Source organism: Mesocricetus auratus, unplaced genomic scaffold (assembly GCF_017639785.1).
Source record: "Mesocricetus auratus isolate SY011 unplaced genomic scaffold, BCM_Maur_2.0 Super-Scaffold_100037, whole genome shotgun sequence".
Classification (NCBI taxonomy): Eukaryota; Metazoa; Chordata; class Mammalia; order Rodentia; family Cricetidae; genus Mesocricetus; species Mesocricetus auratus.
In genome coordinates, this window is record NW_024429215.1 from 5183897 (window position 1) to 5202503 (window position 18607).

Below are 18607 nucleotides of genomic sequence, written 5' to 3' on the forward strand. Positions count from 1 at the left end.
AGGGAAATGCAAATCAAAACAACTCTGAGATACCATCTTACTCCTGTCAGAATGGCTAGAATCAAAAACACCGAAGACAATTTATGCTGGAGAGGATGTGGAGAGAGAGGAACACTCCTCCACTGCTGGTGGGAGTGCCGACTCATACAGCCTCTTTGGAAATCACTATGGAGATTCCTCAGGAAAATGGGAATTAATCTACCACTAGACCCAGAAATTCCACTCTTAGGCATTTATCCAAATGAGGAAGGTTCATACAACAAGGGCATCTGCTCCACTATGTTCAAAGCAGCATTGTTTGTAATAGCCAGAACCTGTAAGCAACCTAGATGCCCCTCAACTGAAGAGTGGATAGAGAAAATGTGGTACATTTACACAATGGAGTATTACTCAGCAGAAAAAAACAATGGAATCTTGAAATTTGCAGGGAAATGGATAGCACTGGAAGAAACCATCCTGAGTGAGGTAACCCAGTCGCAAAAAGACAAACATGGTATGTACTCACTCATATATGGATTTTAGACATGGAACAGGATAGTGCCAGTCTACACTTTCACAGATAGAGAGTCTGGGAAACAGGAAAGAGCCTAACAGATATGCATATATGCATAGAACCCAAGAGAAGAGGATGGAGACAAGATCCTCTGAATGGATGGGGAACACGGCGAGGGGTATGGGGGAGTGGGACCTGGGAAGAAGAGAGGGGGTAAAGAGGAAGGGAGCCTTCATCCTGTGACTGATGGAAGCAGAGGCAAACACACAATTAATCACTGAACTGAACCCAAGGAACCCAGTGACAGAGAGAGAGGAGTGATGAGCAAATTGGCAAAGAATGGGCTGGCAAAACCAGCAGAGACAGCTGATCTGAACAGGGGAGAGCTCTTGGACCCCAGACCGACAGTGGGGAGGCCAGCATGGGACTGATCTGGACCCCCCAAATGTGAGTGTCAGTGAGAAGGCCTGGGCAACCTATGGTTCCCTGAGCTGTGGATCAGTGTCTATCCCTGGTATACAAACTGTCTTCGTGTGCCTATAACACAAAGAGAGATGCTCTCTCAGCCTGGACTCTTAGGGAAGTGCCTGGACCCTACCAAGAGTAAAATGACAGACTCTAGATATCCCCTATGTGGAAGGATTTGGCAATAGGGTGGGAAGGAGGGGGGGAAGGGGAATGCGAGAGGAGGGGAGGGAGAGGGAACTGGTATTGACATGTAAAACAAGCTATTTAAAATTAAAATAAAAAATGTTCTGATAAAATTACTCTAAAGGATATTATAATATACTCACGGATCAGAATTTATTGTGCCATCACCAGAAAGTCTTCCTCTCCTTTAGCCAATGGGAACAAACACAGAGACACACAGTCAGATATTATGTGGAGAGATTAAGAGACCTGGAGACACACACCTCTAAGTGGGAGGTAACTATAATAGTCCTCCCCTCAGAGATCAAGGAACCATTCAGAAGTGGAGCCAGTAGAAATGAGGAAACCAAAGGGCATGTATGACACCAGGAGAAAAAGACCTTCTAATGAACAAAACTCATGTGAACACAAATAGGCTGGAATAAATCACTGGATCTACATTGGTCTAAATCACATCCTTGGAATATTGATTATAGCTTACAAATTAATGTTTTATGGCATTTCTTCATCTGTGAATGAGTGTACATATTTTTCTTGTGCTTCTCTTGGGATTCTTTTCCTCATGTTGCTTTGCCTTGTCCATCTTTGAGGTAGTAGGTTTTCTTTTATATTATTATATAGTTTTTTAGGAGTCTCTATGCTTAGAGAGCTTCCCTCCATGTGGAATGGGCTCCCAAATTTCATTCATAAGATGGTAAACACTGATCTACTCTTCAAGGCCCCAGAGATTGCTGAGGCCTCCTCACTGACCTAGACCCTGCTCCAGATGAAATGACAAACTTTGGAGATCCTACATGGTGGGTCTCACCCTCCCTGGGGAATGGTTTGAGGATTGGGTAGGAGGCTGGGGGAGCTGGTGGAGTGGCAAGGGTGGAGGGGAGGGAGAGGGAGTTGGGGTTGACATGTGAAGCACGCATGTTTCTAATTTAAATAAAAAATATATTGAAAAAGTCTCTATGAGAAATATACCTAAAAGATTTTCCTTTGTTTGAAAGTGAGTAATCAGTAATTCTTTCTTTTCATAGGTTTATTCATATTACATTTGAGTTCATAGAGGTAAGAGTAGGTAGTTGGATTCTCTAGAACTGAAATTACGAATAGTTATGGGCATCCATATGGGTTCTGGCAATAGAACCCAGGTCCTCAGGAAGAGCAGTCAAGGTCCTTGCCTACTGAGGCCATGACTCAATCCCCATTAATCCATATCTTTAAATGCAGTATTATATTTTAACTTTCCTATTTTCAAATTATACAAACCTTGTGAGTATGAAATTGCATCCAGGTGACTTAGATATGAAAAAATGGGAATCATCATTTTATGACAGTCCAACAAATGAATGAGAATGAATAACACCAAACCTTGAGAAAAATTAATGAGCATGTTGGAATTTTGGGGAATCCCTTAAACATGTCTAGTGTGAGTAGAAAATGAGGCAGCTAGTTTTGCAGGCAGCACACAGATGCTTTTGTAAATAAAACGACAGCTATGTTAGGGTCCATCCACATTTCTAAGGGATTTTCTGAAGTTACATAAGACAGGATAGCACATAGAAACTTGTCTGTCCAGGTTTGTTGCAGCTTCATTCAGAATAGTAATGATATGAAATCACCTTCGATGCTTGCCAACATATGAGCAAATGTAGAAAATATAACATTGAAATTTTTATTTCACTTCACATACAAATAGTGATTATTTCTATTTACAAACATTATTAGAATTTTCAGAGTTTTTTCAACAAATTGTCTCACTTAAATGTATACACAATGATTTTTCACTGTCAATATCAAGTTATATAGAATATTAAGAGGATTAAGTAGAGTTGGTATGTAATTCATAATGTATTGATGCTAAAGATGAAGCTAAATGACTAATGCTACTAGGCCCATGGTTCAATTACATAAAATAAAAGTCAGATGAAAGGCATGCCAAATTTATATGTATATGTTAAGTGGCCCTCAGCCTGGAAGAATTAAATGATATCTTTAGAGGAATAGGGGATGAAACAGGACATAATCATGTTAAACTCAAGAGCCCGCTTTGGGAAATTAAGACTTTTTACCAACTCAGAATGAAATAGTGTGTGTCTGTTGGTCTTTTAGTCGGTTTGCCCATTGCTCTTTCTGTCTGCCTTTATCATTCTCACTACCAATCTCCCTCTCATGGTGTGTGTATGTGTGTGTGTGTGTGTGTGTGTGTGTGTGTGTGTGTGTGTGTGTGTATCCTGCGTGTGCCTGTGTGGTGTATGTATGAGACATACAAATATTTTAGATCAAAAACAGGTATTTTTGAGCATTTGACATAATTGGGGGAAGCAAATCGTGGGAAAATACATAACAAAATATCATCAGTACACTCTACTCCCAACGTTTAAGATTCTAAAAAGCAAAATAGAGTAGTTGACTGTGACAATGGGAATATGATTTTACACATTCGACATAGGGTCATTGCACAGTTAGTATTTATTACTAAGACCATTAGCACAAGTCTTTTTTAAGTAACTCCTGGAATGTAAATTAGCAAAACAATACAAGAAATTAAACATAAAGTATTAGAATTTTCTCATCACAAAGCGTCTATGAAAACTGAGGATGAGAAAGGCAGATTCTTGTTTGGAACTCAAATTCTAAGTTTATTCTCTCATAAATAATGGTGGCTTGGAAGGCAGAGTGATAGACCTGGTGCAGAATTAAATAAGGCATTTTCTCTCTGAATGTTTTTCAATTTTAAAAAATCAACATTGAACGTGGAAATGAATTGCAATTCTCTAATGAGATGGATATTTTTGGGATTCAAGGAGATTCAGGGAATTTGTGATTTTACCTGCTTCTAGGTTATTGAGATAATGGAAGCAAAGTTTTTGGTTGGATATTCGATACCTGCCACTGGTCTAACATAGTCCACACTGTCCATATACTGTGGATGACTGCTGCTCCACAAATTAGTCTCCCTAGTAATGACAGGGAGTTTTTAATGTAATGAGCCATGTGTAACCATGTATTCTGACTTGTGTGCCCTTCCCTGTAGATCATCTCAGAAAATACAGTCACCTCGTTTTTCATGGTGTTACCATAAAGTGAGATAGTCTTGGGACCAAATTTTCTAAAAATGTGTTCCTCCAAGGGACCTTATAACCACAAACATGAGTGATATCATGGAATGAGAGACTGAACTATCCCCTTATACGTGTATCAGCCCATGTTTTTCATATGCATTGTGCACCCAGATGCAGAGCCCCAGGGAAGACTGTGTCCAATATTTCTCCAGGGGTTAAGAAACACCTGGGAGAAAAAGGAAGCACAGATTCGAAAATAGCCTCTCATTTGCCCAAGAAATAAAGGCAAGTAGTCAAACTGGGTACGCGATTAATATGCTTCTCCACATGACACTTCACAATTCATGCTGCTCTGGTGTAGCACAGCACAGAGATGTTCATTGTCGTTTTCCTCTTGCTGCTTCTGAACATTCCAATCCGCATGGCCACTTTTATGCATCCCAGGTGCTTTTGGAAAACGAAGCAGAGTGAAGACAAGGATGGTGACTTGAAGAAAAGTTGTGCCTTCTCACCCAGAGAAGTTCAATGGCAAGTGGATAAAGAGTATTTAAACCAATTTTTGAATATACAGTAAGTGTTTTTGCATTTTTCCATGTAAATATCATCATCAATGTTTCAAGATGGGTTTTGAATCTTCTGTCCTCTTCTCTGAATTTACAGACTAACAACTCCAAGTTCTTTTAGAGACTCGTTGCTATTTTACAGGGTTTTTGCCATGTGTGTGTTCTGTTTTTCTTCCAGTTAGTTTCCCACTTCCTAGGCTCGAAATAGAAACAAGGAAGCAGTCTCTATCATGATACATCACAACGAGGCCTCCTGTTGACATTGTCCATAGAGGGTATTGTCTCATGGAAAGAAAACTAATACTATTTCAATGAATTTCATCCTACGAATATGAAAGTAAATAGCCTTAGAATCTGTTGATGATATTTCATTATTGTGTGCTTCTGTGAATACCACAAATGTTTGTACCTACATAGAGGAGTTTTATACTGGTTCACATTTGACATTATTTCAGAACCATGCCTCTTTTCTCTTTATGTATATTTTTATATTCTGAGACTTATAACACACTTGCCTTTTATGCTTACCTCTCAATATTTTTACTATTTGTAGCTGCATATTTTAACAATGTAGCCATTATACACATGTTGATTTTGTAGAATGAAGGTAGATGGTTTAAAATACAGAACTTTAGCTCAATAGGCAAATATGACAGCTAAAGTCACTGATGTTTCTTAGTTCCAGTGTACACAAGTTAGCATTTCAGCTGTATAAGGTTTATTCCAAAATTCATTGATTTTACTGAAAATTAAAATGATAATTTTTCTTCGGTGGTAAGGAACATTTATAAAGTGCCTCTTTATGTATAGGGAGACATGAGAAAATTCCAATTTTTAAATGGAAAACAGATTGGACTTAACTCTGCATAAATTCTTCAATGAAGGTAGCATTGAGATGTATAATAATTATATTAAAAAGCAAATAGGAAGAAACAGGAGTTATCATTATTCCCATAAACATAACATACTGATTTTGTCTTTTGCCTGACTTGTTCTTTTTCTTGCAAGACAATTAAACATCCCCATACATTTTACACTTTATATTCTTCTAGCTTTCAAATATGTAGTAATGGCAACACAAATATCTAGTGTTGTGTTACTGTAAATAAAAGGTAATCAAACTGAATTATCTAGTAGAAAAAAACATGAGGGTCAGATATTCCCACTTTGAATATGTGACATATCTGTGTAAAATGAAATAGTTGAAAAATACTGTAGTGAAGATACATAACTTTAATGTATGCAATCAGGACTTGGGCAGGTGTATTTTTGTGCATTTGGTACCAGACTAGATTATATCAAAGAGGAATTAAAAACCAAGTGATTTGTGCCCTTTTGTGTTCAAAGTTACCATTAATATTGTCAAAACACACAGGGATGCACATATATACATCTTTTACCAAAAAGGTTTTTCTGCTTTAAATTCATTTAAAAGTATTAGAAAAGAATTCTTACCTGCAACAGTAAATCTGAAAGAAAAACATGACTAGGATTTAAATGGACAGGAGACGATATGTTAACTATATTGTCCGCTAATTATCATGAACTGTAAGTCCATAGCCCATTGTTGCCCCAAAAGACTATTGTGGACTCTCCTATCATTTATTGACAAACTTAGTCATTGGGATAATTTTTAGAAGACACTCATATAAACTCTTCGGCTAGCACATCATATGTTTTTTATGTTATTCAATAATTTCAATGAAAATGGCTATGTTTACCATTTGGTCAAAAACTCTGCCAATCTACAGATTCTGAGGAAGTACTCACAAACCAGAGATGGATTATGCTTTCTGTGTAAGATGCCAATGGATCATCTCATTTATGGAAGGTCCTGCCTCATAGACTTCAAAGGTTTTGCTAGCGTCCAAATTCTTATGTCTTTACAACCACACAACAGAAGATATTCGTTTCAATATTTGGGCAAGGTTGCTCATACTGTTCAGTACAAGATAGCACTTATATTGAGTACAAATAATCATGTATTTGTCCATATTAAACACTGTGCACTTTTACAGAACACCAACTGAGAACTACAAGTTTGGACTGGCCTTGGCATTTACCCTGGATGAAGTAAACAGGAACCCTGATATATTACCAAATAAATCTTTATTATATGATTATAATGAAAAAGATTGTTTGAGTGTGTCTCAATTGTTCAGTCTCAGTCGAATTTTGGGACAAGACCCTGGTTTTTCCCCTAATTATTACTGTGGGGAAGATATCAAGTGCCATGTGATGCTTACAGGACCAAATTGGGAAGCAGCTGCAATACTTATGACATTCTTAGACCTCTGGAAATTCCAAAAGGTAAGAATTTTATAGATTGGGTTTGACTGCAAAGGTGTCCTCATGGATGTCATTCCCATACACTAGAGATGTGCTAAGAGAGGACAGATCATACATTTTTATCACTCTATGTAGCTCATTAGTACTATTCAGAGAATGATGGGCCATAAACATTTCCTGATTTGTCATACACATGAGAGAAGAAGGAATAGCTAAGGAATTAGGCAAGGGGGTTTCATAGAACTCTTTGCAGAAAAAAAAGGTGTCTCAAAGGTTATGACTGAGTTGAACCTCATGCTTCTCCCTGAATCCTAGGTGATTCAATTTACCTACGGATCCTTCCATCCAATCCTAAGTGATCATGAAAAGTTTCCCTATCTGTATCAAATAGCCCCCAAGCACACATCTCTAGCCTTGGCCATGGTCTCTGTCATGCTTCACTTCAGCTGGAACTGGGTTGGACTGGTCATCTCTGACAGTGATCTTGGCATTCAATTTCTCTCATATTTGAGAAGAGAGTTTGGAAAAAATACAGTCTGCTTTGCCTTTGTAAATATAATTCCAATCAGTATGCAATTATACATGTCAAGAGCTGAATTGTATTATAACAAAATCAAGGCATCATCCACAAAAGTTGTTATCATTTATGGTGACACAGACAGTACTCTTGCTGTAAGCTTTCGAATGTGGGAATCTCGAGGTTTACAGAGAATATGGGTCATCACCTCACAGTGGGATGTGACTACCAGTAAAAGAGACTTCATGCTTGAATCACCACATATGACTATAGCTTTTGCACGCCAACATGGTGAGATTACTGGTTTTAAAAATTTTGTCCAGACAATAAACCCTCTCAGGTACACAGATAAATACCTTGCAAATCTGGAGTGGATGAAGTTTAACTGTGAAGTCTCCAGGTCCAACTGTAAGACACTGAAGAGATACTCATCAAATATCTCCATGGAATGGCTAGTGGTACAGACTTTTGACATGGCCTTTAGTGGTGGCAGTTATGACATATACAATGCTGTGTATGCTCTGGCTCATGCATTGCATGAGATGGATCTTCAACAAGTAGATAATCCAGCAATAGACAATGGGAAAGGACGTGGTTCTAATTGCTTGAAGGTAATACTTCTTCTATTGCATGATATTTGGTGTCAGCAATGTCATATCTTTAGGAGTCTTTCACATGCCTAAACTCAGTGAACTAGAAAGTATACCCAGCAAAAGGAAAATATCTGAGCATTTTGTTTTTCTGTTGAGGAGTAAACCTAGAATTTAGTAGCAATCTCTAATGCAAAGGCAATGGAGCACAAGACAAAATGCATCAAGCACAATCAGTGATTTTCTTACTGAGCTTGTCAACATCATCATCCCTATGCTAATACTGTAAACATTGTCAGTCCTTACTCATGAATACTTCCTGTCTTTATATTAGGTCTTTTACATTAATCATCAAGAATACTGTAAATTGTGCAGGGGATGATAGTCATAAGTCTTCTCTAACGATTACTTCTCCACTATCAGCTCTGGGGATCACAGTTGGCATTCTGATAGTTATTACAAAGGCAACACTGCTGTGATTCAGTTCAGTACATACATGAGCATTCATATGTGTTACTGGATGATTCTCACTATATATGAATGTTTGTCTTTTTCTGTTTGTCGGAGTGTGTATATGTCTTCATACATAGTTTTCTATAGGTATTTGTCTGTCTTCAAGTGTCATTCATAATGAATTTGTATGTGACTTTTTGTATCGGTATTTTCCCTGTGTGTATCTAACAATGTGTACTTGGCAGTGAATGTGCGTGTATGAGACTACATTACCATCTTTGTGCCTACATAAATATATATTTCCATTGTTTTTGTGTGTCTGTGTGTGGTCTGTCTGTCTGTCTGTCTTCTGTCTGTTTGTCTTTCAATGTGTGGATAAATTTTCTCTTTGCCAATGCTTCTGGCTTTGGTGATTGTACCTGTATGCTTTTTCTTGTATGTATTTAGGTATGTGTGCATTCCTGTTTATGTGGTTTCAGTGTTTTTGTATGGCTTTTTGGTGTTGTTTTCTGTGTATAGGAATCCAGGGAATGTTTCTATGTATATGTTTTGAAAAATTGTATGGAAGTATTTTGTATGTATTTTTGAATAGATGTAGGTCTCCTCTCTCTATCTCTCTCTATCTCTCTCTCTTATGTGTTTCTGTGTGTGTGAGTGTGTTGCATAACTGTGTTTGGTGTCTGCATGTAAGTCTAAGTATATGTTTCGCAGGTTCCTCTGAGGAAAGTAAAATTTGAAGATAATTATTATAATTTTATTTATTCATTTACTTTTGGTGATATTGCTCCCCTGGCCTCCTGCGATAATATTGCCATTAAGATAAAATCAGAATTTTTTTCTTCAGTAAAGAGCAAACACAATATAGGATGCTGCCTGTCTTACAGCTGAATGCGTTTCTGAAGAAGACCCAATTCACAAACCCTGTTGGGGATAGAGTGAATATGAACCAAAAAGAAGACCTTCAGGAAGAGTATGACATTTTCCAGATTTGGAATTTCCCACATGGTCTGAGAGTTAAGGAGAAGATAGGAACATATAGCCCATATTTTCCACAAGGTCAGCAGTTCCATGTGTTTGAAGAAATGGTAGAATTTTCCAAGGGAAACACACAGGTGGGTCTGACCAAACTGAACTCACAGTAGTAACACTGTCAAGTTGGATCATTCATGCTTCTTTGATACTTAATGTAACAAATTGTCATATTTTGAACCAATATCAAGCCTCCTACTTTATGCTTCTTCTTTTCTCCTTTTTGATGTGACACATAATTAACCCCTTGAGGAATTCCAACATGCATATAGTGCATTTTATCTTGTCCAAACCTGATTTTGGTTATAAATTTGAATGCAAACCAGATGTCAAAGTGACATTATATAATTTCCAGTAAAGGGACCAACATTCTCTTGTTAGCATACTGATTATCATACGGTGATTTCTTCCCTTGTGTTGAATCGTGAGCACAGATGTTGAAAAGTTGGGCTCTCTTAAGGATTAAGTAAATTAAAAATACATAAATCATGCATTCTTATTATTAATTTTGTTTAATAGTTTTAACAATGAGTTACTGAATTGTCAAAACTCTAACAATAAATTAATATTTTTAGGATGCATATTACATATTCTGTGAATTGTAACCTTGTTTTTTCTTTCTGTTTGCTTTTGTGCATATGTGTGCTTTCTCCTCATTCATGCTTACAACTGTTGCGACTGTGGTTCATATAGATAACAGAAGGGTTATTGAATCCCTAGGAAATGGAGAAAGTGTATTTTCTACACAGTGACTACTAGAAATCAAGTTTAAGACTTATTCATGAGCAAGAATTGTTGCCTACCACTGAGTGATGTCTGCAGCTCTGAATCATACACTGCAAAGTATTTTACCACTAGAGATACCTTGCTTGTTAAGACTAATTATTTCATAGTTCGTGCAAACTAATAAGGGTGTGTCTAGTTCTTCTCTTATTTGAAGCATTGTTAGTAAAAAATAGATTTTCAAGAAATTTGTAAATGAAATATCCCATTTTTATTATGGGCATTTTATAGGTCTGATGTTGGTGGTTTTAATGTATCCATTTCAAACTGCCTAGTACAAAGTTGGTTGATTTTAAAGACTGCAACTTCAGCAAAATCTTCAAACATAATCTGAAGCGATATCTCTAGTTACCTAGATAGTATGAGACATAGAGATTCGTTCTTTCCCCATGTAAGACTCAGGAAAAAGAAGATATATGCTGAAGGTGTATCTACTTATCTACTTATCCAGACATTGGGCAACAACGAAAGTGCATGTCTTTTCTCCCCACACCCTGATTGAGCATTGCAAAAACATTCACTGGAAGAACACTGGGTATTAAAGACAATTCAATCAGGGTTCTGGTTTCAAAAATGCAAATTAAAAAGCAGAACCAAACAGCAAACGAATATACAAGAAGATATCAAAGCAACATGACTCCAAATCTTACAATCACAAACTAAAAGGAGTGTATGGTCAATGACATACTGAATGAGGAAACAGAAGAATGATTATAAGAGGGTTGCAGAAAAATTAAAGAGTACACAAATCACTTCCTGGGGAGAAAAATGATATCAGAAAAACTTCCATACAATTAAACACAAAATTATCTTCTGACAAAGGATTTCTATGAAGGTAAAAATAATAAAAATTGTTAAAATTAAAATTATAAAGGTAAAGCAAAATAAAAAATCTCAGTTAAAATACTCAACTACAAAATGTTTTACGTTGAAGACAGGAGGGAAGACTTGAAGAACTGGACTAGGAATAGAAAATTCAAACTATGAAGAAAATAATAGAAAATGAATAGAAACACCTAGGAAATTAAGTCAATATGATTAAAGGTCAAATTTACAAAAAATTGGCCCAAGAGAAGGAAACGATAAATTCATCAACATTACATCCAGAAAAATTACATTGAAATGTATAAAACAGAGTATTATATATAAACAGACAGTCATTTAAATACCAAAGACTCAACATCAGAAAGAAGGATCCCTTGGTCTATTTTATTTAAAACTTGGATTTTACAGGACAGAAGTACCAGATATAAAATGGTCCATCAGGATAACAGATGATTCTACAGAGAATAATCTTAAAAGTGGAGATTCATGACATATTTCTAATACATAGAGACATATGCTGCCAACCCTGGCTACTACAACAAACAAAATTACTCCTAATTATAGAAGGAGACAGAAAAACGTTCAATAATGGAAACTATTACAAAATACTTTAAAAAACTATAAAATCACTGGAAGAACTCCTACAGTCTAAAAAGCATGATAAACACAAGAGGTAAAAGAACATACAGCTATCTCGGCAAAAACAGTCAAACAATAACTATTGTAACAGTATAAACTTTAGCAGTAACCAATACAGACAATAAATGACAAATAGATTTCGATAATAATTGAATGTCAATTGTCAAATTTCTAAAACACAATGCACAGAAAATAAAATTGGTTCAAAAAAATCAAACAAGCATTCCTTTGTTCTCTTCATGGGGAAAATATGTGAGAACATTTCTAAAACACTAGTAAAAGCTTTGCTATGAAGGGAAGATGAAAGAAATAAATCCAGATAGCAATATCATGGATGGACATGAATCTAGTTATTTTTGACTAAACACCTCCCAAGAGATATCAACAACAAAACAGAAAGATCAGTCTGTGCAACCAAGATGACTTAATTTTAAGGATGGAAACTTGCTTCAAGATATGGCAGGGTTAAGAGTAAAAGAACACAAGTAAACTCAAGGATAGAATTCAATTATTATCCACAATTTTGCAGAATGTAGTCATAACAAAGTCCAACTTCACTGAGATTGAAAAATAAACATAAGAGAAACAAAGCCTGACAGAATACAACAAAAACACATTGACATATTAACTTTTTCTGTAGAAAATATATTGACCACATTGTAACACATGGAGACAAAAATCAATGATTATCCACTAAAGTCAGATGGCGTCAGGTGTGTATTGTCCTGCTTGTCTATAATGCAAACTCTTTGAAGAAACAATCAGGGAATTATTCCTTTTTGAAATAAGCCTCAACTTACATGCAGAGATCAAGCCAGACAGTGATCTATAAGTACCCCTAACTTACCTGAAATGAGCAGAAAATGGATAATGGTATTCATTGTCTCCTCTCGTATTCAAAATATTGCATAAAATATTATCAAATTAAACAATAAATGAAAAGAAGAGGCATACAGTAGTGAAGGAATAAAAATTGTCATGGTCAAGGAAGTTTACACAAACCGATAGCTTCACACTGAAACTTTGCTTCAGCAAAAACACAAGCAGAAAAGGAAGCATTGTAGTTCTCCACACTTGTGGAGAACATGAGGTGATTCTGTGATTAGGTGATGCTCTTATTTTGGCGTAGAAGTTAACGCAAAACAAAAGATGCAAAGTGAACAAGCAAAATACAGGAACCTTCCAATGCAGCACATGGATGTCCTTCTCCAGGTTCATGGTAATCAAATATAATATATACATTTTTCGATTAGATTTAAACAGGTAACTTTTATTCAGGTTACCCACACATTCATAGTCTTTATTGGACTTTCCACATTAGGAAAGACTTTACTTTTCATGTCACTACATGTCAAGTCAGCACTTCCTCACGACAAAATACACTGGGTCTGCCCATTCAGCTCTTTGCTCATCACACTCTGTATGTCATTCTGCGCAGTAATATTTTATTGGAGTTAATGTTGTTGTCTGAGATTTTAGGAGATAGTTCCCTTGTTTCAGATGCCCACTAATCTTATTTTGCTATTCAGTTGTTGTGAGCAAGCAATGACCATAAGTAAATGAAGAGGGAATGGTTGATTTAGCTCAAGGGTGACAGACAACGGAAGACCAAGCAGGAATCTGGAGATTGCAGCCAAAGTACAGGCCCTGAAGGAACAGGGTAAATTGGCTTGCTCTCCTTGCATTTATCATAAAGCCCTGCTTAGGGACAACAGCACCCATTAACAATTAATAAAATGCTATGCACATAAGGTGACAGATTAGCCTGAAAAACAGGATTTTTATTTAAGCTTCTCTATGTCTTTTAAAAACTGTACTTGTCATGTGGTCATTCAGTTGTTGTGTATGAAAAGACCTCATTAGTATCTAAACATAAAGCATAATAAAGTTATGAGAGGAGTAGGTAAAACGTTTGCTATCTCCATGTGTCTGATTTTCCTTAGATGCCACGCTCTGTGTGTAGTGCTGATTGTGCTCCTGGCTTCAGAAAATTCTGGCAGGATGGAATGGCAGTCTGCTGTTTTAAATGCAGGCCCTGCCCAGAAAATGAAATCTCCAATAAAACAAGTGAGTATTGAGGCAGTAATAAATCCTTTATTTTGAACATTCCTTGCACCCTGACACTGGGATGCTGAAGAGGTCTGGAAGTGATGTGCACAAACACAATATACTATTTACCTAATCTGAGTTTTCGAAGAATAATTATCTCTCTCCTTGTGTGAACCTTCTCATGACTTGACCCATATCTTGACTCATTGTAAATTCATGGCAGGTTGCATTTTCTCAAAGAGACAGATTCTATAGTCAATGTGTAGCATTAGAGAATTTTACACAAGGAATTTCCATTGATTAATCTCTGCTAAAATTAGATGTAAATTATATTTGGGTCTTCAATCTGTCCAAATATTGTAATCTTTTTGCATGTACGTGTAGTGACATGAGTTCATTCATACTATTTTTGCAGAGGGGCCCATAGAAAAGAGAATAGGGCAATGAATCCACTTTACTATGTAATGTGCTGGAAATCAAATAAACATCCTCTGTCAAAGTTAGTTAAGAGAGAATATTATTACTGTTGAATTTTCAGGAACAGTTGATAGAACAAAAAGACTACTTGCAATTTCCAGAGAACTCTTATCAAAATTTTAACTATATTGCAAACTGAAGAAAGTGGCAAATATTTTTTACACATAATATGAAAATATGTTCAATATTTAATATGCTTGATGCAGTAATAACATCATAATATTAGCCAAAATTATTCAAACAATATTATCACCTATACACCCCATATTAGTTAAATTATTGTTTATTCTGGATTGCCTAAATAAAATGGTAGGGTAATGGTTTTTCACTGTTTTTTCTATCATTCTCTATATTGAAATGAAAGTTCGTAATGGATGTTTATGGCCAGTTAGTTGACTCTGATATTAAATCATGGCCGCTAACACAGATAATTTGAAATCATCTTCAGGACCCATGTCACGGAAGAAACTCCATTCAGTCTCACATGAAACATATCCCAAAGTAAATAAACCAAGTATCTTGAGCTGTTTAGGTGTAAAAACACATAAGAATAAGGAATATTTATGAAAACTTATCGAAATATCTTTATTACTACTTTCATTATGTATATGTATGTGAGGTTGGCGTTTAAGTGCAGATAAGAGACAGTGCTGAAGAGAGCAATCCAATGCCTGTGTTGTTAGTTTCACAAATTTGTGTGACTCTGGAATTTATAAGGAGAAGTGAATTCAGGTCTTCTGCAAGAGCAGTACCTTCTCTCATAGGTGAGCAATATTCCCAGACCATTTAAAAATTGACAAATTAGGCCGGGCAGTGGTGGCGCACTCTTTAATCCCAGCACTCGGATGGCAGAGGCAGGCAGATCTCTGTGAGTTAGAGGCCGAGCTGGACAGACGGCCTCCAAAACAATACAGAGAAGCCCTGTCTCACAAAAAAAATTGACAAACTAAAGTGCATAAAAACATTGTTCTAGATAATTTATTTTTGGTTTTTCAAGACAGGTTTGCTCAGTATTGTTTTGCAGGCTGACCTGGATCTTTCCCTGTAGGCCAGGCTGGTCTCAAATTCACAAGATCCACCTGCTCCTGCCTCCTGAGTGCTGGGATTAAAGCTGTGTGCTATCAATGACCGGCTCTAGATAAATTTCTTAAAATATTGAGTCCCACTATCACTGACTGAAATTATCCAGTGATTTAGAGCAACTACTATGTGGTTTTCTGCACTTACTACACTACTGACAACAACTTATAAATAGGGTGTTATTAATAAAAACAACACTCTGTATTAACACTCTGTCTTAAGGACTCGTGTTATCTGTCTAATGCTGTTTATCAGTATCTGCTTTACCATGGAGAACATACACAGAGTCTGGGTCTAGCAGAGATGAAAATTGGAGAAGGAGGAAGGTGTTGTATATTCCTAAAAGCAGCAGAATCAAGAAGTAGCGGCATTTTAATGCTAGGTCGGTACAGAATATTCTAATTTCAGAGGTAGGCTACAGATCCTCCTGGACAAGACTTGGGAGATTGCTGTGGTTACTGTCAGAAGAATACTAAACTAAGACTATATTTATGAAGATTTTTCTATTTTCAGTTCCCCAACATTATTCATACCTCACTTTCATCCTCCTAATTACCCCACATAATCCCAAAACATTCAAACTCATCAGATATTTTGATACTGATATATGATTATACACCCATGAATATATACACACCCATACAAACTGCTGATCTCATTTAAAGATGCTTTTATTTAAGTGTGTTTTGGCAAGAAATTTTGAAATAGATGATGTATTAGAGAGGTGTTCCCAATAGAAGACACAGTCATCATATCTCATAGGAAAAGAATTCATAGAAATAACAAAGACAAGACCTCAGGAAGTACTGAATCCATGGGATCTGAGAAATTTTTAATTATGTTTTTTTAGGTAAGAAACATTCTTGTTTCACATGTCAGTCCCAGCTCACTCTGCCCCCCCCCTGCCATCCCTACCAGGTCCGCCAGTCTCCCATCCAATCTCCACTGTGATCCCCAAGGAGTGTGAGACACTCCATGGTGGATCTCCAGTAACTGTCACTTAATCCAGGGCAGGGCCTAGGCCCTCCCACAAGAGTCCCGGCTGAGAGAGTCTATTGTATGCCAAGGATAAATACTACCCAAGGTCCCATAGGTTACCTAGGCCTCCTCACTGACACCCACATTCAGGGGGTCTGGGTCAGTCCCATGTTGTCTTCACATCCAGCAATCTGGAGTCTAAGAGCTCACCCTTGATCAGGTTAACTGTTTCTGTGGGTTATATCAGCCCAATCTTAACTCCTTTGTCCATCAGTTCTCTCTTTCTGACACTAGATTCCAGGAATTCAGTTCAGTGTTTGTCTGTGGGTATCTGCCTCTGCTTTCATCAATTGCTGGAGGAAGGTTCTGTTTCCTAGACTCTCTGGCAGTGGAATTGTATCCTGGCACTCCCCTTATTCATGTCTAAAATCCATTAATGAGTGAGTACAAGTTATTAATGAATTTAGCATTAGTGAATTCACCAATAGTCATTTCTTCATAGACCCCAGAATGTAGTAAAAAAATCTGTGCTTCTTGATATCATGTAACATTATTGCATCAATACAGCTACATAGACAAAAAATAATTGTACAGCGATAATGAACATTAGGAAATAGAAGCATTTCTATGATGCATGGTCCTTCAATGACATACTCAGCAACAAATTCAGACATTTCAATGGTTCTTTTGTACATGTAATTTAAATGCCCTGTCAATAAAATGTTGAAGGTGAACTAATGATATATTGCTCTCCTCCTCAGATGTGGATCAGTGTGTGAAGTGCCCAGATGACCAGTATGCGAACACAGAGCAGAAAGAGTGTATGCACAAAGCAGTGATATTTCTGTCCTATGAAGACCCTTTGGGGATGGCTCTTGCCTTAATGGCCTTGTGCTTCTCTGCATTCACAGCTCTCATTCTTGGAGTCTTTGTCAAGCATCATGACACTCCTGTTGTAAAGGCCAATAACCGGAAACTAAGTTACATCTTGCTCATCTCACTCTTCTTTTGTTTCCTCTGCCCTCTGCTCTACTTTGGCCGTCCAAACTCAGCTACATGCATCTTGCAGCAAATCACATTTGGAATCATATTCACTGTGGCTATTTCCACTGTGTTGGCCAAAACAGTTACTGTGCTTCTGGCTTTCAAAGTCACCACTCCTGGAAGAAGAATGAGATACTTCCTGGTTTCAGGAGGCCCTAACTACATCATTCCCATCTGTACTCTCATCCAAGTTATTATCAGTTCAGTCTGGTTACGAGTTTCTCCTCCCTCTGTTAGTGTTGATGCTCACTCTGAGCATGGCCACATCATCATTGTGTGCAGCAAGGGTTCAGTCACTGCCTTCTACTGTGTCCTGGGATACCTGGCCAGCCTGGCTCAGGCGAGCTTCACTGTGGCTTTCTTGTCCAGGAATCTTCCTAACACATTCAATGAAGCCAAGTTCATGACATTCAGCATGCTGTTGTTCTGCTGTGTCTGGATCACTTTCCTCCCTGTGTACCATAGTACAAAGGGTAAGGTCATGGTAGCTGTGGAAATTCTCTCCATCTTGGCTTCCAGTGCTGGGATGCTGGGATGCATCTTTGTTCCCAAGTGCTACATAATATTGGTAAGACCATCAAGAAAAATCTCTTCTAAATATCAGTGAAAAATCACCTTCCAGAACTGATGCTTCATTGATTCTAACTCACAAATATATAGTTAGCTCGTGTCCACGAATATTCAATTACAATTCAAGATTTATCTCTTTTAGAAGGTCTCTTATTGTTTCCTCTAATGATGTAGCCTTTCAGTATCATGTCTACGACTAAATCATCTCCATATTCTTTCACTCAGTTACTGATTTCATAAGACATAATCATTGTAGTACTATGCTGCAGTGCGGAGATTGTCTTTTCTGCTTTAAAATACAAAACTGCTCAAAATATATGCTATGTTCTTTTTTAAATATCTGTGTAAATGTATATATTTTATGGCAGTGCAGTGGTAAAATCAAAATACAAGATGTTTTTGAGACATCTAGCTTAGTTAGCAGACACATTTAAAACAATATTCACACCTGTGGGGGGAGGAAAGAAGATCATGGTATTTCCAATGATTTAGAAAAGTATGCAATGGAAGAGAAGCGACGTTCT

The 18607-nt window shown here is 37.0% G+C and overlaps 1 protein-coding gene across 1 annotated transcript; it reads left to right on the forward strand.

Moving 5' to 3' along the window:
* Positions 1-4570: 4570 nt before the first annotated feature.
* On the forward strand, positions 4571-18120 carry LOC121135374 (vomeronasal type-2 receptor 116-like). The gene is made up of 6 exons (XM_040734073.1): positions 4571-4767; positions 6779-7070; positions 7365-8177; positions 9494-9721; positions 13829-13952; positions 17231-18120. Exons 1-6 carry the CDS (start codon positions 4571-4573, stop codon positions 18118-18120), a joined length of 2544 nt encoding a protein of 847 aa, XP_040590007.1.
* Positions 18121-18607: the final 487 nt, after the last annotated feature.

What these genes read in the sequence shown, in the direction of transcription:
- LOC121135374 (XM_040734073.1), top strand. Translation starts at nt 4,571, where the DNA reads ATGTTCATTGTCGTTTTCCTCTTGCTGCTTCTGAACATTCCAATCCGC. An exon ending in AACCAATTTTTGAATATACA is followed by an intron (nt 4,768 to 6,778) that starts GTAAGTGTTTTT and finishes GCACTTTTACAG; the next exon opens with AACACCAACTGAGAACTACA. An exon ending in TGAAATCTCCAATAAAACAA is followed by an intron (nt 13,953 to 17,230) that starts GTGAGTATTGAG and finishes TCTCCTCCTCAG; the next exon opens with ATGTGGATCAGTGTGTGAAG.